Source organism: Amblyomma americanum, chromosome 1 (genome assembly GCF_052857255.1).
Source record: "Amblyomma americanum isolate KBUSLIRL-KWMA chromosome 1, ASM5285725v1, whole genome shotgun sequence".
NCBI classification, from domain to species: domain Eukaryota; kingdom Metazoa; phylum Arthropoda; class Arachnida; order Ixodida; family Ixodidae; genus Amblyomma; species Amblyomma americanum.
The window spans coordinates 445,797,542-445,819,902 of record NC_135497.1 but is presented as its reverse complement, the minus strand read 5'-3'; the positions used below and the strand labels follow the sequence as shown (position 1 = coordinate 445,819,902).

General features: G+C 46.2%; 2 protein-coding genes across 2 annotated transcripts in view; one reads left to right on the top strand and one right to left on the bottom strand.

Moving 5' to 3' along the window:
- Positions 1–22,361, top strand: part of LOC144115943 (uncharacterized) — a 457,564-nt gene that overhangs the window by 16,460 nt on the left and 418,743 nt on the right. The gene's annotated exons all lie outside the window — the stretch shown is intronic.
- LOC144125630 (uncharacterized) lies at positions 7,416–21,790 on the bottom strand. The gene is made up of 3 exons (XM_077659200.1): positions 21,489–21,790; positions 7,941–8,564; positions 7,416–7,540 (listed from the first exon to the last, which is right to left on the bottom strand). The coding sequence occupies exons 1-3, from the start codon at positions 21,766–21,768 to the stop codon at positions 7,416–7,418; spliced, it is 1,029 nt and encodes a 342-aa protein (XP_077515326.1). The 5' UTR covers positions 21,769–21,790.

The following is a 22,361-nucleotide window of genomic DNA, read 5'->3' as shown; positions in this document are numbered from 1 at the left end:
ACCTGCGACAAGGAAAACAGCTGCGGCTAGCTGATGTTGCAAACACCTCGATGTTTGCAAACACACCGCTCAGCACGTCTGCTTCGTCACCGTACCGAGAGGCTGGATTGCATAACCAGCCCTATGAAGACCATTATAGCACGTGCCAGTTTTTACACATTTGTCATAGTAGTCGTGGCTACCGACTCCTCTGCTTGGAAAGCTCGGAAAGCCACTGCTAAGCCACTTGGAATGGGACTGCCCGTTCGATGACTCCCACCGTTTTGTTGCTATTTAATGTTTTATTGAAGTCCACGTAGATTTCTCTTGTGGACACTTATCACATAGACTTTAGGGCATACTATGCAACTCTGCCTTTCGACTGTATGGCTCCAACGGACGCAACATCTCATTCTGGTAGCCATTGTTTTACTAGGGCATAGCATGCAGTAAAAGTGTCCCCAAAAGGGACGAACTGCAGTACTGCCTTCCTTGCTTGTGTAAAAAAAAATCGGTGTGTTAAGATGTTCCATGACTTGTGTAAGCTTAGTAAAACCTGAACAGTTCGACATCCTTTAAAAAGGTTTTTAGCAGTAAACTGAAATGTATGCCTGGTGGTACTAATGTGAAATGGTTTAGAACTTGTGTGTATAGAAATGAGACTCTTACTTGGTATGAATTGTCAACCTCGTATTGCTTTTCTGTCATCTATGTGCACATTTTTATGTATGATTTCTGCTCCCAGTCACGTGTGATGTGCCGAAATTGGCAGGAGCAGTACTTCTGTTTTCGCTTGTTTTCAAAGGGTGCAAGATGTTGAGATGTTACACAAATAAATCAAGCAAATGTTCTGGGCCTTTGTCAGCATAGTCAAACTTTAAATGGCTTTACATGCTTTGAAATAGTTATACTTGGAGGTAAACTGGAATGTGTGCCTTGTGAGGACAGTGAGTGAATTTTAGCACTTGTATTGTATTGCATTTATGGAAGTGAAATTTCTTGTGGCATGAATTGCTGACTTTGTTGGTGCCCCTTCATGAAGATTCTAATTTTTGTACTATGGTTTGTGCTTGCAGTCACTTTGTTTTTTCGGAATGAATTGCTAATTCACTGTACCTCCTCATAATTTTCTCCATCTCCTGAATGGAAAAAGGGTGGTGCAATGTGCGATTGTAGTTTTGCAATGTACTGTGAATTTGATGTATTTATCATATTATGAGGTGTCGGGTCCAACAGAAAACCAGTAAGCACCTTGCTGGAACCAGTACAACCAGCAGAAAACCAGTAAGCACCTTGCTGGAACCAGTACAACCAGCAGTAAACCAGCAAGCACCCTGCTGGAACCAGTACAACCAGCAGAAAACCATTACAAACACCCTGCTGGAACCAGTACAACCAGCAGAAAACCAGTAAGCACGCTGCTGGAACCAGTACAACCAGCAGGAAAACCTGCTGGTTCCAGCCGAACCAGTACAAACCAGTATGTTCCCATCAACAAATTTTCACCTGGGTATCTATCTATCTATCTATCTGCGCCAATGCGGGAGGCTGGTCACAGTGGTCAGGGTGGTGAGGTGCTAGAGGAGGCGATGGATGTACGCGTTCTCAGAAGTGGTTATTCTAGCGCCTCCTCGCGAGGTCTAGACATCTTTCGTGACTACAACATGCATGCGCCTGTACCGAAATATTCTTTGCAAGAACAACACCTTGCGATATTCGCGATGTTTGTGGGCTTGTGCCATGATCACTGCCAACGGCGCCGCGCGCCGCGCCGTCCCACAACATCGTTTAAACTCCTAGCGCCCCAGCTTGGCTGATACTTCCGCCTGTAGTATTCTGGCTGCGGTGCTCGCCGCTGCTCCAAATCAGTCATGGAGAGCGAAGGTCCGTGCGTCACGAAATGATGTGTACTGGTGGGCGTCGCAGTGCACGAGCCAAAAACGCGATTTTTGAAAGGCGCGCGAGGTAGCTTAATTTATTCCACAGCGCTGATGGTAATCGTGTCGTCGAATTTCTAAAAACTTACCTGGCGATTACAACACACCTAACTGTTATAGATAAGTTAACTAGAAGAAATTAGTTAACCACCTTATTAGCAGTTAACTTGATTCTGTTTTCTGATACCTGCCATCATTGATAAAAAGGCTAGAAAATTACTAGGGGCTTAGCTGGAATGACTGGCATTTTATGTCATAATGTACAGGCCATATGATACTTGTCACATGCCCATTTTTACATACAGGTGCCCATGAAGAGCTGCAAAAACTGGCCATCACCATGGCAGAGGACCTGCACGCGATGTCGAACCTGAACGAACAGATGATTTCTAAGCTGGGAAAACTTAGTAATATGGCTGCACACAGTGCGCAAATGCGGAATTATGAACTTGAAAGTGTAAATTCTGTTCTGGCTGAATATATTAGCCACTACAACGCATATAATGAAGAGGACACTGAAAACGCAGAGACAGTTGTATAGAGGCCATATGAGGTCTCTACTATGCCAGTTTGGTTCTTAAGTTCGAATGCCTAGATCTGTGGGGCGACTATGACGAACTGAGATCATGATAAGGAGTATGGTTACGGTGGCAAATACAGGCGTGAAGCAACAGAGGTTACCACTTCATTGGTTTGGTTAAGTAATGAGGGATGAAGGGTACATTGGAAACAGGGTGTCGAAGATGAACAATAAAAAAAAATAAGCATGGGTGTGACCAAACATATATAGATAGCTGGTGGAAGTACACCTTTTGGAGAGGTAGTCAGTCGATGCTTTTGAGGACAGAATAGTACGAACTGCACCTCAACCATGATATTTTAGCTGCTAGTCTGCCATGGAGTCTCGGCGGTTCCTTTTACCTCCTTGAAGCTAGTATTGCACAACGTTTACTGCCTTGTAGAGTGTGTGTGCCTGTGTTTCTCTCTTCGTCTTACCCTAAAAAGGTGGGGTGTGCATGCAGCCCTCCGAAAGTATGCATGGCTGCAAACTAAACCTATCTCATGCATTTTCTTCAAACATGTGTACTCCCATTTGTGCTGTTTGTTTTGTCTGGCATTACACAGTTACATCTAATAAAGTAAGTGGCATTGTGCAGGCTACGTCTCTTCCCTCCTTGTCGGCCACATCGCGTTTTACGCAGCGACCTTGCGTGTCACGCAGGAACCAACATTGGTTTTCTGGAAATGAGCTGTACGAACAGCACCATGCGTTTGCTACATAAATCAATGTGCTTTTCTTGGCAGTCGTTTTACCCAAATGACGTGGAGGTCACAGGGCGAAAGTACTTGCAGAATTCGAGGTGCGCAAAAGAAGCGGTTCATTTATACATGCAAAATTGTCTTGCGACTGCCATGTAATCACACGGGAAGATGGTTATTTTTCTCCGTCTCCTGCAAGTATCACACTCATTCAAAGGCAACGATAGTAACCAGCGTATTGTATCGGAGAAATGCAAAACCTTGCAGTGGGCCTGAAGTTGTGTTGCTAAAAGGTCGTTTTTGCATTACTTTAAAGAAAAAATATGCACTATCTCGTTGCAAAGTTACATCCATCGAGGGCCAAGACTAACCACAAGCCTAGCACAAATCCGGTGAACGAATACTAACATGGCGGAGTAATAGCGGCGCGGAGTTTTATCAACTCCTCTGGTTAACAGCAGAAGCTATCGTGAACTTGTTGAGTATTGAGCGAGAGTGGCTACTGTTACCCAGCTGGTGATTCAAAATTGCAGCGCCGAGAGGATCGAATGCGAGAGACCGTGATTTCAGCTGTGGCAGCGTGAGTGCTGCAGAGCGGAAGAAATCTTTCTTGGGTTGCTTACTAGGGTTTAAGCATGCGTTCGGCCGGAAATGTTATACGAACTTGAATTTCTTACGTGTTATCATTCACCTTAACATTCGGCGCGAACACCAGTGCGGCCATAAAAAAAATACGAAACACGTCTAACACGGCATAGCTGGCGCGAGTGCTGAAAGCAGACTTCTGCGGAACGCACGAGAAAAGTAACATGTCGAAGTGTGCTCTATATTTTGGTCGCGCCTGTACAGCTGTTTAACCGATAGAACCATTTTATAATGCGTGTTTAGGGTGGAAAGTAATCTGGTCCGACATCTATCAAATGCTCAACTTATTCATTCTCTCCATAATAAATTGCAGCAAACAAGGAGACACCTTTCTCGTTCTTGACATCCGTCATCCGTAGGGGTGTTTTCGCTTTGCATGCACAAATTGAGCATAATTTTGGCTCTTGTTTTTTTACGTCTTTTGCCGCCCGTCTTGCCCAGAGTTGCATGGAAAATTTTCCAATATTGCACTGCTGTTGTCACTGTTGTGTGCTACTTGCAAGCAAGCATGTATCTTGCGGTATGGGGCTTGGGGTGGATTCCAGAAGAACCTAGACGTCTTGAAGATGAAGAGTGTACGTTGAGCAAACTGTTTTCGTAGGATGCCACGGTTTGTAGCCACGTACATAGCACTACGATAGATCATGTCTATACTATCAACCAGCTGATAGAGAAATACACTGAAAATAACCCCTTTATATAGCAGTCAAAATGTCAGTAGTCACAGAGACATTGTGGAACTAAGGTGCACAAGACGCATATGCGAATATACTGCAAGATATTTACAGTGGCTGCGCAACGAATTAGGCCTCCATAGAGAAAGCAATAAAAGGTCAATAAAGAGCGATGGTATACAATGAGACAGTCTCTCCGTTGCTATCCATTTGCATGCAAGAATTATTGCGAGACCTGAAATGGGAACAGTTAGAGAAAAGTAATAATGGACAATACTTTAGTAATCTGCGATTTGCTGATGACGTTGCCTTGCTAGGCCATTAATTGTCTGAATTGCTAAGCATCATCAATGTTGCAGGTAGACAAAGCAAAACATTGGGTCTAAAAGTTAATATGCTGATAACTCAACCAATGTTCATCAGTGTTCAAACAATGTTCAACAGGAAACAGCAGTTACATTTTGCAGCGAGGTGCTGGAAGTGTTAGGGGGATATGTCTACTGACGGGTAACGAGCACGTTGTGCAAGCATGGATGTAATATTCAGTGTAGAAAAAACTCGGTTTTTTTTTTTAATTTAAGTGAGACTCGAACTTCTGCCAAGTTTTGTTATGCCAGGCTTTCTGCAAGTTTGGTACAGCAGTAAAGCACATAAAAATTTGTATTGTCGAAACTGGTCGAATTTGTATTCATTTTATTAACTTCCCAATACTTGTGCCAACTAGCATCACTTCATGACAGAAAAATAATTTCAGCTCTGAAAGCCAAGACGCCCCGCACCCCTTTAAATGGTGCAGTTATGGTTAATTACAAGACAATGGAGATAAATTTGTGATGCATTCCAGGTCTTCCCTTCATTCAAGGGATACGAGGCTGGACCCTGTCCTCTGAATGCTTTCCTGTACGTACAAAAAATCCATCTCATTTAAAAGAGACAATTGCAAACGAACAAAATCTCCCACTTTATGGTGCACTGGCCGCCTTTAGTGTATCTATACATTTACAGTACATTACTTATTTACTCTCAATTCCTGAAGTGCTTGGCGAGGGCTAGTCTCAACCAGGAAGGAACAGAGAAAAACGCAACGTCTGATTTGGTCTCGAGATGTATCGCGTGCAACAGTGGGTGCACCTGCTCCAGTTCATGCCTGTGGAGTGCATCTGTAAATACCCAGCTATTGTATCATTGCTCTTTCCAGCAAGCAAGATTCTAAAGGAGGTAATTCGATTAAATTATATTAAAAGCATTGTGCCTGCCAATTTGCTTGAGGGTAGTATATTGAAGAGTGGCCAGGTTTGCATGACTTCCAAAAGAAACTCTGACCTCCATGGCGGTTACAAGGGATAAGAACTTAGCCTCTGGCCACCTTGGGGAAAAAAACTACTGATATTTTGATGTACATAGATGGGGCTCTTTCAAACTGGTGAATTGGTCCTCACAGGTGTGCTATAGAACAGTGCATCTGAAAATTCCCAAACATTCTACAATGGCTGTTTTCAACGAGCAAGTTTATAAAGAAGACAACTGGATGAAATGCTATTCATGCATTCTACTTGGGAATTGGACACCATACCTCACACCATACTCTGGGACTGCACTGCCCGTTATCCAAATTTTGAATCAACGGGCCTTTTGGTCTACAAAGCACAGGGACACTGCACAGTACGGGCCTTGAAGTATGCAATCCTTGTATAACTGAAAGTAAAAAAATCCCGAGGGGCGCTTTGCTGACCTGAAGTACGGTGAGGCAAAACCCTTTAAAGTGGTATTACTGCTTGTGTCACTGATGTGTGCTTAAGAGGTTAAGTACACAACTGTTTGTGTGAATCTTAAATGCTGGAGACACTGGAGGGCATTTGGGAGGCATCCGTCTGATTCCACGCTTTTCCACAAACACTCTCCAGCGTCCTGAACAAGTAGAATTGCATATACATTGGCAGGAAGTAGCGTAGTCGTTAGCACGCTTGGCTGCGGAATGGAAGGATGGTGGTTTGAATCCCACCGTGCACAAAAAATTGTTTTCTTATAGAGGTGCTGAATGTAACGGACGCCGGACAGATCCATGGCTGCGAGTACGAGCCATTAAAGGCTTTCGCCTTAAAATTCAGGCTATAGAGACAGTGTCAAGCAGCCATTTAGGCAAGCAAAACAAAGTTCAAGGCGCACTGTTGTGCAATTCGTCAAATCCTCTGCTTCTACCAATCAAACTGGACTCCAATTCAAGTACTCTCGGTAGTGACTCATGCTTGCCTTCAACCAAACACGTATAGGCGTCACAAAAGTGCACAGCCAGCCTTCCACTCGCAAGCCTGAGTGTGAGGCAGAATGAAGGCATTTGTGAATATGCTGACCTGTGTTCCTACCATGCATATGTGCTCTCGCAGCTCAGCAGAAATGCGAAGCACCTTGCCAAACCAGGCCGGAAGGGGGTGGAGTTTGACGCGTTGTGAATGGGACACAGCCACAAATTCAGGTAAAAACAACACATATATTTTTATGAAGACACACACGCAGGCAAATCAAAAACCATACTACATTAATCAAAGACTGCCATGCGATAGATACTGTAAACACATGTATATAGTGCTCTCTATCGTCCGTAATTGTAATCACTTGTATCTGTGTAATCTGCATACGTACAAGTGATTACAATTACGGATGACAGAGAGCACTATATACATTTACAGTCTGCCGCTGAACTATATGCAAAATGAACACATACAATAGTGGTTAGGATTAAGGATGTCAGATAATAATTAGAATGAACCGAAACGTTCGCACTGAATACGAATTTAAAAACACACATACAATGATCGCGGCGCAGCGGCAGTCCATGCACACAACACAGCGGTTCTCAAAGGCAGTGGCCCTTCCGGAACAGAAAACAAGTTGTCAAGGGAGATGTGGTGTCGTCACCATCTTACAGTCCCAGGAGTGCTTGGCAGTGGCACACTTTCACACAACTTTGCCACTCCTTGGCCTTCCTGTTGCAGTGGAGTGCAGGTGAATATGGTTGGTGGTCGTGGTTGCGGTCAATCTTGCCAGCTAAAAAAGTTGACTCTCGTGGACGCTCTCTTTTCCCCCAGTCACCTCACCCGGAAACCTCACGCACTTTCACACACCACTCTGCCAATGCTTCTTTCTGCTGCAGCGGTGTGAAGGTCACTTTTGTTGGCGGCCGTGGTTGGTTGACTCTCTTCCCTCAAGCATTGTAATATGCTGGCGCATCATCTGACATGAAGAGCTCAGTGCAAAGTGCCTCACCAAGTCTGTCTTTGATTGCCTGAAAAAAAGCAACCATAGTTTCCTCCGTAGTACGTTTTGAGAGCAGGTGGGCACATGGAATCCCTGACCAGTCTTTGCCAATTAATTACAAGCAATGTTGTTAGTTGGAGGCCATGAGAATTAGTGCCATGAGTCGAGTCTATGGACACACTTTTCTTACCATATTCGAGCAGGAACTCCTTCTGAGTGCTATTCATAACAGCCATTTTAAAGTTCCCTATGCCTTGTTCTGTAAGCAGCTCTTTATCAGCATACAGCAAAGCTGAGGTTTCTTGAAGCTCATCAATCCACATCCTCATGCTGACAAACTCATCTGGGTCTTTCTGCTCCTCATATCCAATATGAAACTTGTGCTTTACATTGTAAACATCGTGCCTGTTCAAAGTATGGAGCACATTCAATTCATCTCCACCAGTTGCGTGTGCATCCAGCAAAATCCTTTTACTAGGGACTCCTAGGCTTAGTTTTGCTGCTATGGCATTCTGGGTGGATGTCAAGCGCTGATGCTTCACACTTTTGTCATGACCATAATGATCAGCCTGGTACTCCACAGTTACGTTCTCACCTTCTTGTGTGACAGCCATAGTTGCAAAGCAGTGCTTGTTGCACTTCACACTGCCCACTAACTTTGGCTGCCGCTTCCCTTCTCCAGTTTTCACATGCATTCCTGACCTATTCCACAGGTACATCTGCGTTACTCCTGAGGACCAACGCTTAGGCCAACTAGATGCTATGAATTTCACTTTCTCCTTCATTTCTTCGATTTCCTTCAAGGCTGCAAAATCTGCAAACAAAAATACAAATGCACATATTTAATGAAGACATTATACACTGAGCAAACTTGATTTGCTAACCCTTTAGCTGAAGTTCAAGATGTAAGGCAGCCATCAGAACATGGGCTAGAAGTGATCGCTCAAGGCTCACTCAAAGTGCTTAAGGCCCACCTACCCCAGCACCTGCTTGACTTTATATGTGACATATTTTAACTGCTCAGATGTTACTAACTATAACCTACCTTGCCCTTCAAAAGCGGTGCAGTACAGTTGTGTGAGTTATGGCTGCCATACGTTTCAAAAGTCTAGCAACCTAATGCAAGCTATGAGAAACCAAAATCTGAAAACACAGGCATACAGCACGATATACTAATGGCAACCATTATATAACTGTCAAGTACACCAGAAATCCTTGCATCAACTACAGGTACTATTGCACTGAATGCATAGTGCTTGAAAAAAAATTCCGTTACACACTGACGTGCGGGCAAAATTTCTCTTAATCTATAGGTAGTGGATATGAAACTTGGATATGCCGCTGGAAATGCTTATCTTTAAATAATGGTGTTTGGCTGAAAAGCATGTCCAGCCCTGCCGTGATGGTTCAGTGCTTAGGGCACTGGGCAAGGCTGACTCGATGCCAGCCATAGTGGCCACATTTTAGTAGATGTGAAAGGCGAGATACCATGACAGCAGAAATTATCAGTATTCCACTGTGTCGTCCCTCATTGCTAGAGTTGCCTTGGGACAATAAGCCCCACTTAAAAAGGGGGGGACGCTTCACGTCTACCTTTAAAGGGTCCCTGACAGTGTTTAACAAGGTGGCTATGAAATGCGTGCAATTATGTAGAGGATATACAACCTGGGAGTGCATGGTGCACTCAAGTCCTCAAAAAGAAGCTGACTGTTTACAACACATCATTAAAAATCCCAGCTTTTGCACAGCACGGCAGTCAGGGAACGCTGTCACTAGTTCACCAGAGCCGCAGCGAAGAAGGCGAGGTGCTTGCCTGGCCCTGGCAGAATGCATTGTGTGCCCTTCCCACTCTCGTTTGCTTTCTAACCGCAGTGGGGCAGCAGGCGGCAAAGAGAAAAATTAAAGAATGATTTACCAATGCGAAATCAAATGAAGAGCATTAGCTAAGTTGCTTTCACCTATGCTTTCGACAAATTTCGATACCAATGTGTACACCAAGCAACGATGATTCGTTTGGTGCCGCTCGCATCCCTCTGCGACCACTGGTTCACCCACCACGGCCCTCTAAAGGCTGCCTCCATTACGGTTTCGAAGACCAAAGGTTATGGGTACGAATCCCCCACACACTCCGGGTTTACATTCAACTAACAACTTAGTGTGCCCAATCATGCCCTTCTGTTTGCCACACTCCGAACCCTCTGTGCCAAACAGGCGGGCCACGATTTTATCACCAATGGTGATCCCAAGTGGCACCAGTCTTGGCGCCCGCTCAGACGGTACACATATAGCAGAACGCCAGTATAGGATATAATCCAGCCGCTGTGCCGGCTCGGCAACTGCACGCGCGCGCGGTCACGTAGTGGGGTGTCACATTTTGCTGAATTGAGGTGTTACAGCTATGATCACGCGATTTATCCCCGCATCTTGAAATCTGAGAGCAGACACGAAACAAGCAATTGGAAGAAGAGCTAACACAAAAAAATAACCAAGTGTGCAGAGTTCCCTGGTAATGAATGCTTTGTGGGTGGAGTGCAGCACATGTCTATAATGTGAATATTTCTTAACTTCACTCTGCGTGTGATTTGAGAGGGAAAACGCAGAGGTCATTTTTAATTGCAGATATGTGTAGAGCTACAGAGCCTAGATGAAAAATTTTCACGGAAGGATGATACGTGATTCAGTATACATCATTACCATCACCTATTTTTACCCCTTTTCAGTTACCGTTTAAGGGTATGATGCAACAGCATTAATGGCCACTGTCTGCACCTCACCTTGCGAAACCTTGTTCGCATACACGCATTTTGCTACTAATTTAATCACTAATCTCTTAATTCGTGCCTCTAGTATCTCACTCACACTCGTAACCTACCACATCATATAAAAAACCGCTCAAACAGATATAATAATAATAATAATTGATTTTCGGGGAAAGGAAATGGCGCACTATCTGTCTCGTATATCGTTGGACATCTGAAATGCATCAGTAAGGGAAGGGATAAATGAGAGAGTGAAAGAAGAAAGGAAGGAAGAGGTGCCGCAGTGATCTCCGAAATAATTTCGACCACCTGGGGATCTTTAACGTGCACAGACATCACACAGCACACGGGCGCCTTAGAGTTTTCCCTACATGAAAACGCAGCCGCCGCAGTCGGGTTCGAACCCGGGAACTCCGGATCAGGAGTTGAGCGCCCTAACCACTGAGTCACCGTGGCGGGTACCGAACAGATATGAAACCCCGTTTTTCACCAGGGATGCATCACACTGTTGTGTTAAAAAAGTATGCCTCTTAGGAATATGAGGCAAAATTATTCCCACTGCTAGGAAAAATTTGATCGCCTCCACGTGAGACTCTGCTTGCACATTGATAACTTGTGGCGTAGCGAGCATTGTGATCTTGTACTGCTTTCAAGCTACACTCCCTCCGAGGACTTAGAGCTACCCGAGGACTCGGACAAGCCAGGCTCGTAGCAGGCCGACAGCCATTTATGCTTCATGACTATACTCTGTTTCATACATCAAGTGCAATGCAATCAAAGCTAGCGCTCTTGTTTGCGCTGCCTACACCCACGACCAAATAGTAGTAGACACTATAACATAGGAAATGCTTTGCCTGCAGGCTTACTACATCCAAGAAGAGCTTCAAATGGGCCTAGTTGGTTTGTAATCTTCGACATTGCTATTGCGCTACTCATGGTTTACACAAACAAGAACGACACATACAGACAGGGCGCAAACTATCAACTGATTTTATTGCGTGGGAACTTCGTTTTATATGAAATGTTAAGATGAGAAAAGAAGGGACACAAAAACAGGTAGCTTCATGAAGAAGAGTTGTCTAATCTTCTGCTGACAGGCATGTGTGGAGGATGCAGTCTTTTCACTTCCTTAAAAAGTTAATCTCTCGCTTCGTCAGCGGTACCGAAGGGTCGCTTACGCAAGTGCCTTCCTTCTCAGACGTCATGCAAAATGCTTCATAAAGCTCCCTTTGCATTTTATCTTGGGATCGCAGGATGACAGCGTTGCTAACAAGCAATGGCTTAATTACAGTTTTTGCACTTGGAGCAATGCGCCGCCAGATTACCCGATGCCCTGTCTGTATGTGTCGTTCTTGTTTATGTAAACCATGAATAGCGCAATAACAATATCGAAGGTTACTACATCCCACATTCGTCATGAACCCAATTAAATGCACTATTACTGCTGACGACACACTGTCACTTTCTCGTGCCTTAGACCACTCGGTCACAGAACAAGTGCGGAGTAACACACCTCCCTTTATTTTTACGCATGGACTACTTCTGTACCTTTCACAACGTTGCACCTGATGTATGAAACGGAACATAATCCACCTCGTCGTATGCTTTGTGGCCCTCTTTTCTGTGTCCGATTTGCACCTAGTACAGCTTGTCGAACACAAATTTCTTTTCAGGCGACATACGGTTCAGCCAAAGACCGTTCTGGCTGAACTTTCAAAAGGCAAAAAGATGTCCCAGAAACTTAACGAGAACCTAGGTGTTGGGGTCCCGCACAATGCAGGACTGCTGGAATTCAAGCCGCACATAACCTACGTACAGAAAGGGTTCTGGTGCAATTTTTAACATTGTGTTCAGTTGGCTTGAAATTTCTCTTAGCCAAGAACAATTCACATCCTGCCTTGAGATCATGGTGCAAGAACTATTTAGATCTTGATACCACAGCCAAAATCGCGACCAGAGCTTGTTTGCCAATCATGTATTTTAGTGCAGAATAACTGTGCCACAAGAAGCAGGCCCATCAAGCCACAGTGGCCGTCACCACTCGGTGCAACAGCGTGTACATATCTGTACAGCACGGACATCAGTCAGTACCTTATCATTTTTCTTTACTTTGTGTTCTACATGAATGGGCAGGAAAACAGCAAGAAGAGTTCTCGTATTTCGGTGCTTGCCGTCGAAATTTTTCGTTTTATCCTCATATGGCTGCTAAGAACATGATTAACTATGCTGCCAAAAAAAATGTTACCGCAATGCATGCACTACTACATTCAATCAATCAGTCATCTATATTTTGCCCAAGCAAAAGGCAGATGACAGAAGAAAAGTCTGTGATGAGCATGACTAAAAAGGCTAGATAGGCCAAAGAGCCTTTACGTACATTCAAACAATGCTTGAGCAGTAAATGCACCAAAGCCGTGAGGTGCTAAGGCCTGCCATGCACAGAACATAGTTGTCTTTGGCCACCTGGGGTCATTTTCATTTGTTCACGACATAAAAGCAGCCCGTGCATGCTGCTGCAGTAACCGCATCGTTTGCCACCACCATGAGCCGCCGTAACAATTTGCGCAATCTGATTCGCAAAATTGTGCGTGAAGAGCTTCGCAAGTTTTGCAGCTTACGCTGGGTTTGATCTCCGCTCTTGTTTGCAAAAAGGTGCAACAGGCGTCCCGGGCTCTATTGTGGAAACACCACGTCCACCGAGAGACTACCACCTATGGTAAGGTTGTGCGGCATTTGGTTCCCACTTCATCAGCACCGATTCATGCAACCCATCCTGTTATGCTGCCCCCAGTGCCAACAATGATCGCGAAGCGTCCCTGTGGAAGGCCGACATCTGGTGCACACCTGACAGCTGGCCACATTGCTTTCAATGCGGAGAACCAGGCCACCTGTACCGCTATTGCTCTTACTGACACCTCAGCCTGCAGGGTTTTCGCGCTGATTCTCCGAGACCCCAGTTTGTCCACCAACCCCCTGCCACTGAAGACTTCCTTGCGGAACAGCGACTGACCCTTTATATCAATTCACTGTAGCATACTTCTATCCCGTGTACCACGTTAGTCACGCTCACCTTCGCTGACCCCGCACAGCTCCCTGGGATCGGCACAGGGTCCATCGTCCAGACCTCGCCGGGAAAACTGAGACCATCGACCTTCAGGGGGCGTGGTCGCTAGGAGTCGCTGCGCTGAAGACCTACCGCTGTCGCTGCTACACTCCGAACACGAACTGATGGCACCCTCATCCAAGCCAGACAATCGTGTTTCTTTAGGCATAGGTTATTCTCGACGGTCACAGAGACTGCATTAGTGGACACTGGGGCTGACTATTCGATTCGATAGTGGTCGTCTCGTTATCCTAAAGGGTATTTGCACAGTTGGCAATCAAATTAATGGATGTACGTTTTCAGTTGCGTCGTTCTGTGCAATTGCTCCTGGGATCTGATTATTGGCATTGACTGTGCAGAAGTATGGTGCAATCATCTACACCAAATTATTACCTTTTCGAGCGGCATGACCACCCAACTGACCAGCTCTTGCTGCCATAGTGCCACGCTTCGCATCTCTGGAGACATCGTCACGTTGCCACCACGGAGCAGTATTTTATTGGAAGTCACCTACGACGACTTGCATGATGCTGAAGCAGCATGATGCTGAAGCAGGGCATCTGCGCTGCTCACAGCCTACTGACGCTTCATGGTGGCCAGTCCGCGATCCTTTTCACTAATCTTTATAATGAGCACCAGCACGCTTTTCCTGGAACTGGTATCGCTTCTGCTTTGCATCTGCTGCAGCAGGCACTGACGAGCCCTACCTTGAAAACGTCGGCATCAACTGCCACCTGTCCGGGAAGCAACGGCTGGCCTTGGAGCAACCACTGCTCGAATTCAAGCCGTGCTTTGGTTCTTCCTCGCAGGTTCGCCAAACACTCATCACTTCATGTTTCCTCTAAGGATCGCAAGTTCAGGAGATACTTGACAATGGAGTAGCTAAACCTTCCCAAAGCCCGTGATCTTCGCCTGTCATCCTGGCTAAAAAGAAGGACGCTGCTCTGCGGTTTTGTGTCAACCATGCAAAACTGAACAGTGTGACCGAAAAGGACGTCTACCCGTTGCCGCGCAATGACGACACGCTGGACAAATTGTGTTGCACTAAGTGCTTCTCAGTCGACTTGGAAAAGCGGCTATTGGCAAACTGAACTAGATGAAAGGGACCACAAGAACACCGCTTTTGTGACACCACATGGCCTCTATGAATTCAAACTGCTTTCTTTCAGCTTGTGCAACACCCCTTCCATGTTTCAACGGATGATGGACACTGTCCTCACAGGTGATAAGCGGAAAAGCTGTCTTGTGTACTTGGGTGTCATCGTTTTCCGAAAACGCTTGATGAGCATCCCCAGCGACTGCAGGCTGTCCTCGAAGGCCTCCGATTGGCAGACCTGAAGCCCCAGAAGTGCCATTTCAGTTAGAAAGACCTCAAACTTCTGGGTCACGTTGTGAGAGCTGAAGGAATGCGGCCGGACCCCCGAGAAGACTGCCGCCGTCGCACATTTTCCTGTTCCTACTGACAAGAAAGCCCTCAAGCACTTCCTGAGTCTCTGTGCGGATTACTGGCGCTTTATTGCTGACTTCACAACTGCAGAGCCGTTGACATGCCTCACTAGTAATATCTCCTTTGTGTGGGCCACCAAGCAACACACTGCTTTCACCATGCTACGCCAGCACCTTCAAGCATCTTCCGTTTTTGCACACTTCAAAGAAGATGCCAACACCGAGGTTCACACCGATGCCAGCAACATCAGTTTTCATGCTGTCCTTGTCCAACACCAAGATGGCCTTGAGAGGGTTCCTACATATGCTAGCCGCACTCTTTCTTACGCCGAAATCAATTACTCTACGTCTGAGAAAGAATGTCTTGTGGTCATGCGGGCCATCATAAAATTGCCCTTTCGTAACTGATCATCACTATCTACGCTGGCTGGCAAATTTGCGAGACCCGTCTGGGCGCCTGCTACGAAGGAGCTTACGGCTCCAGGAATTTGACATCACTACTGTATAAAAGTCAGGCCGTAAACACGAACACGTGGAAACACTGGCTCGCACACCGCCTGATGACCCAGCAGCAGGCGGATGCGGACATTCACCCTATCATTGACCACCTTGAAGGCAACAATACGAATCTATCTTGACACTTCTCTCTATCTCAGCTCCTTCTGTTTGCGGTATGGTCTCCTGTACAACTCGAGGCCACAATAGAGCTTACCATCTCGTAATTCCAGCTGATATTCATGCTGACGCACTTTTCACTTGCCACAATAGCCCACATGTGGCCACTTGCGTTTTCTCACGAACGCTCGCCACAGTGCAGAGCATGTCCTACTGGCCGGGACTCACCGGCGCTGTCAAACGTTACATTAAAAGCTCCAGAGAATGCGAGCACCGGAAGACGCCATCATTTAAGCCCATTACAGCCCCTCGCGCTCCTTTCGACCAAACAGGTATGGACCTCCTCAGCCCTTTCCCTTTGTTGCTGACCAGAAACAATGGGATTATAGCTGGCACAGACTATTTCATTCGCTATGCCAAAACCACGGCAATCCCTCGTAGTACAGCTTCTGATATCACAGAGTTTTTCATGCACAATGTCTTGCGGCATGGCGCCTTTCGTACACGATTACTGACAGATGATCGGCGTTTACGCCGCAGTTAATTGATTTCTCAGTTGACCTATCATTCATTGAACACACCCATCGCGGACATGCTGTCAATGTATGTAGATGCACAGCACAAAGCTTGGGATGAAGTCCTGCCGTATGTCAGCTTCGCCAACAACACCCCCTGAAGGAAATTATGCGCTTCACGCCGTTTCACCTCGTGTACAGATGTGAGGTACATAGTATGCCTGATCTTGTGCCCAGATTATGCCCAACTCATCCCAGGCGCCCAACAATTTGCCCAACAAGCTGAAGAAGGCAGTCGGCTGGCCCACATGCAGATCCGGCAACATCACAGTACAAGTGCACGCCACTACAACCTTTGCTTTCGCCGGGTTGACTACAAACCCGGCGACCAAATCTGCATATGGACCCCTGTTCATTGCCACCGCTTGTCTGAGAAACTACTGTGGCGCTAGTTTGGCCCTTAAAGAGTGCTACGGTGAGTCAGTGACGTCGACTATCAAGTGCTTTCGGACAGTGCCGTGCAACACTTGCTGTTGGGCTAGTTGGTTATCCATGAAGTCCGAAGGGCCAGCGCACAAAAACAACGGACAGAGTAGAAGACAAAAACAACGGACAGAGTAGAAGAAGGACGACGTAGACGTCTACGTCGTCCTTCTTCTACTCTGTCCGTTGTTTTTGTGCGCTGGTCCTTCGGAGTGCCGTGCTACCATGACGCCAACAACTCAGCTCTTGACATTGTGCACATTGTGCGGCTTAAGCCGTTCTATACACGGTAACGGCAAGCAAACATGTTGAAGTCGTAACACGCTTCAGCTGGTATACTTTGCTCACTCCGCCCCCCCCCCTCCCCCGGTTATTTTCAATTTTAACCTTCTGTCGACCGCAATGCTGTCAGCATCACGACAATGCTTCTCTTTCTCGGAAGGGGCAATAGTGCCACCTATAGTCAGACACAACCTAAAAAAGAACAGAAAGCGGTTGCTAACAGAGGGCCATGATCCGCGGTGTATTACTCCGCTGGCCAATCAAAATAGTAAACTAAATCAGCTTTTCACTGTTTGAGTACAGCAAACAAGCCACGTTTTTAAAACTCTACAGCTTACAATTATTTCCCTTGTAAGTAGCTTTTTCTTTTTTTTCTTTAGGTAACAAGAAAAGTTACAGACTACTTTTTGTTGTGGAAGAATTGTGTGGAGAGGTCCTGAATGTGGGCCGGAGCTTCGCGCCAGACTTGAGTTGTATCCGACTATAGTATTGCCAGGTGGCATGTAGCTGACCTGGAAGACGGTGATTTAGCGCTCATGCTGTGCCGTCTTGACCAGCACCATGTATTAAAACACCCTCCATCAACAAGTATGTTACAATATGGAGAGAATCTACCATGCTCTAAAGAATGGACGTAGTCTAAAAGCAGTGACGAGGAAACTAGCCATAGACAAAAATTAGAAGTGGCTTAGCTCATCTATGCCAGAATATATGTATCGAGAGGTATACGTTTCCCTGGCTGAGCTTGCTGTGGTCATTGTATGTTTAGACACTGGGACACTGAGACACTGGGCTCCATGTCGGCGGCTTTGCGCCGTCTATTATGCTCGGCAGTCTGGCATCTCAGTTTGGCAAGCCGTTCCTCTCTGTTCGGGCGTCTCCGCTGCTTTCTCCGCCTTCTTACACTCATTCTCTCTTTGCTGAGTAGCCAAGTGCCAGGCGAAAACCTCAGGATCGGAAGAGTTAATTTTCTCTTGTCTATACCACCATTAAAAAGCAGCTGGACTCGCCTTCTCTGCATCCATGTCAAACGTTGTGATAGAGACGCCCATTACATCTCCGCCTTTTATACGCAATGCTGCGCTTGCGACGCACGGTTCGGGTGATAGAGGGGCGTGCGGCAAGGCGGCGACTAAGAACGCGGCGCACCTACTGCTCCTCTTCGGTTGCCATGGTAACAGCACATGCGCACAACTGGCCTCTTCCAGCTACCGCGAAATGCTCGACTGGTAGCCCAGTGTAGCTCTCACTAGAAAACCAGATGTATTCGTTAAGAGACTGTCATTCTATACAGTAACCAATCTATAGAGTAGCCAATGCAATCAGGACGTTAATAATGAGAGGCAGTAGCGGACAGCACTGTGACATACCACCAGTAACAAAAGAGCAAGTGAAGAAAGCCTTAAGAGTAATGCAAAGGGGGAAATCAGATGGTGAGGATCAGGTAACAGCTTATCTTTTGCGAAGGACAGAGGGGACATGGTACTTAAACTAGATTGAAAACTAAACATTTTGACAGATTTGCCTGTCTGGTTGGGTTTGAAGACTTATAATAAACTGCACAACTCCAACCAAAAATTTAACTTTAACCTAACGTTTCGAAGCCGACTCGGCTCCTTCATCAGGGGCGACTGAGGGCAGTAGCTAAGCGTCTTTAATTATGGAGGCACTAGGCACCCTGAGTACATAGGGTTTTTTTTTGTTTTTAGGTAAAACCTGACTTTACCCTATTTAAAATTTTTACACTTCAAAGATGTTCTTAAAAGATCGGATGAAACGCAATTTACCCGATTTTTCAACTACAATGCCCTTAAGTTGGCGCGACAAAGAGGGGCGGCCGACAGAAGAAGGAAACCATTTAACATTATGGAATTTGGCAGCCATACTGGATCCACTTCAGAAGCGCTTGCTGAGTCAGTCATCTGATCAATATCGAGCTGTTTTGATTTCCATGACCGATGCACACTCTTTTTGCAAGCAGTTTAATGAGTAAAGAGTCGATCACACTTGTCTACAGCGCTCGAGCAGTGCAGCCCGGTGGAAATAAAGCAAAATTATAAAGTAGGTAGACATTCACTGATAATACTTGCGCTTAAGATCAGCCTAATATTCATGTGAAACGCACACGCACCAGCGCCCTACCCTCAGCAGAGCAGCTGCGATAAGATTTAACTTTATTTGCTTCGCAGCACACCGCTCGAGCGCTCTAGCCAAGCGTGATCTACTCTGTACTTACTGGAAGTGAAGCAAGCCCCCCCCCCCCCCCCCCCCAAGTAAAGGTGTTGAAGTCATGGACTATTGGTACGACGCAACTGTGCGCTACCCCCGGCTAGCAAATGCTGTATTGACAGATACAATACTGTACACAATAAATAAGTTTCACAAAGGCTGCAGTTTCAAATTACAGTGAAAAAAATCGGAGGGGAAAAAACTCCAGCTTAAGGGTATGACACGATAGCATAGTGGATTAATTCCCATACATGCAAAAGGTCATTCTCTACTTTACATTCATGGATCCCTTAGAGTCCTCATACCCCAACTAGTGTAGTGGTGCAGCGGATAAGCAATTCACCACTGTCCTGCAATGGCAGCTGCTCCCAGCTGCAGGTCTTAAATGACCCAGGCCTCTTCTCAAATACCAAGCGTTCATTTAGCTGCCACCTGCCAAGGTGGGCAGTTTGCAATGGGCAGGCAGGCTTTGAGGATGCCACAAAGTCACGTGACGTAGGCGGGCCACCTGCCTCCTAGCTTGCTCCCTGGGGACTACTTTCCAGAGTCATACTCGTGATTTTTCGCTTACAATGCCACCAACACCGACACCGCACTTTCTTGACAATGGGACCTTCAACGCTACCACATTAAAAAGACGCACACACTTAAGACTGTTAGTAAACGGCGTTATGTAATCAGATGCCATGCAGCCGGCAATTGTACATCTGAATGGCTCTGCATAGCCACCACCAAAACACTGCTGCACCCCTTGTGACCTGCACGCTAACCTCTTGAAGACAGTCGCCACCATACCACAGCCCATGCTCGGCGCCATTATAAGGGTATGATGCGATAGCTAGTGGGTTAATGCCCATATATGCAGAATTAGTCTACTTTCCTGGGAGTCCTCATGCCACGGCTAGCACAGTGGTACAGCAGTTAAGTGGTGCCCTAGTGCCCTGGGATAGCAGGTGCTGCCAAAGGAAGAATTCGTGCAATGCAGGTAGCGCTTCACAAGCCACTACTACCATGGGATGGCAGATGCTGCCACCGGTGGAATTTGTGCGATACAGGTGTTGTAGGCAGTAGTGTAGCCACTGCATAGGGCTAGAGCGAGAACACGCCTGGCTGCGCGATCACGTGATGCACGCTGTGCGAGCCGCGCGAGCTCCTTCTGGGCAATGTTCGCCTGCCCGGGCAATAAACCGGTCGCTGGTCCGGCTTTCCTCAACTCAACAGCAGGTTGTCACTCTCGAGCAACCTCCCGCAGCCAATCATTAATTTAACGGCTACATGCCAGGTTGCATGAGTTCGCCATCTTTTATGGTTACCATTGAACTTTAACACACACAAGTTTTCGCTCCATAGAGCAAGCAAGGCTTCTGCCTCAAAATAAGTTTCGTATTTGTATTAGTAACCTGCAGATACAATATACATATCATGCAGAAAGTAGCCATACTCTTTCATTAAGAGTACAGAGTGAGCACTGATGACTTTTTAGTGGACAATACGTTTTCGTCAGCTGTTCACAAAAAGAAAAGACCATCATTTCGCCAGTTGCGGGAAATATTTCCTAGCAAGAGGGACATATGCGCAAGCTTGTAGCTTCATTGTGTCCGAGTTCTCACCCTCGAAAATAATGCATGTTTGCCAAAGCGGAAAGAAGAGGTGCACTGTTGCTCCAAGTTGTGCATTAAAATTTACAGAGGAGAGAGCAATACACAGCAGATAAGCACAAGCATTGAGGTGCATAATGTTTCCCCTTCATTTGCATTTGTCAGCCTATTTTTTTTCTAATTTACCCAGCACTTCTGCTGCTGTTCTGGTGGCAGACTCAATGGTTGTGCATGCGAACAGCGTCGTTTGAATAAACCAGGAAGTCCTGCATTTGTTGTGCTTGTTCCTTAGTTTACCCAGCGATATAATTTGCAATGCACTGGTATGTACGGACGTGGGCCGACTTGTCAAGAACGCTATGCTGCGGGAGGAAAGGTGAAGCTTCAAATCTGCTATGTTGGTGACTCGACCGTCATACCTTTGTCGTTTATGTGGGTACGTGGAAGCGAAGCGATTTAATGTGTTGCTGTGAAACCACTGTCTGCTTTAAAATTTCGCTCCCTTTTCCTCCGCAGGACATTACGCGAGCGCTCTAACACAAGCCTACTCGCGTTTGTACACAAGCTTACAACTCTCTCGTGCATGCAGTAAACGCTACGCGAGCGCTCTAACGCAAGCCTACTCGCGTTTGTACACAAGCTCACACTTCTTTTCGTGCATGCACAGACACAAAAAAATGACGCCAAGAACACGTGCATCTTCCTCACCTGAATAGGAAGAGAACTGATGCGTACTGAGCCTCGACACGAACCCGTGATTCTGCTTGTGGTGCTGCAACAATTGGCCACGGCGGCCAAACACATTAGTACACTGATCACAACTGTAGGAGGCTTTCGCACTACCACTAAGAGAGCTTGCAGTTTCGGGATGCTGCTTTCGCACATGCCTCCTTCGAGATTGCTCCAAAACAAACTCAGCTTGGCACACAGGACACTGATACTTATCTCGTACAGGTGACTCTGCGGGTGGTGCGCTTGGTCCCTCCATTCCTAGAAGGGCGCCTCGGCGACAGACACAAACACAATTCACACTGGCAAACAAAGAACGCGCAACGGAGCAAACAAGGAGAAACTCTCAATAGTAGAACAGTGCGCGCCCAGCGCAACACAGAATATGGCAACGGCCACAAAGAAAGCTCAACGGAGCTGCGGCTGGACAATGCGGTAAAAAAACAGTGCAATTACTGCAATGTATACAGCAATTAGCGCAACAGCAAGATCGCAGACCGAGGGATCAGCGACGACGCTTGCACTATGCAACGGGGGACAAAACTGCGGAACAAAGGAGTCACGTGATCATGTATAATACAAAAACAAAATTCAAATCACATAAAAACAAAAATATAAAAAGTTTCTGAAAAATTTATAAGCATTGTTTTCAAATATGATACTAAAAATTATTTCACCTGGACAAACAACACAAATTTAGCCAGGGGAAGGGAATTACCCCTAGTGGATAGGGGACATCTAAGGGCGTAGTCAGACGTAGGGAGGACTGGGACGGGTTGAACCACACAAACAAAAAGAAGACTGGGCCGCCGCAGGGTTTACGCACTTCATTTCGGTCAACCCCCACCTCCT

Bases quoted from the DNA above. Each gene is read 5' to 3' on its own strand.
- LOC144125630 (XM_077659200.1), bottom strand. From the start codon at position 21,768: ATGGAGGGACCAAGCGCACCACCCGCAGAGTCACCTGTACGAGATAAG. The intron at 8,565-21,488 runs GTGAGGAAGATG...TTTTGTTTGCAG, and splicing joins TCAGTTCTCTTCCTATTCAG to ATTTTGCAGCCTTGAAGGAA. The intron at 7,541-7,940 runs GTAAGAAAAGTG...CAACTTTTTTAG, and splicing joins GGAGTTCCTGCTCGAATATG to CTGGCAAGATTGACCGCAAC.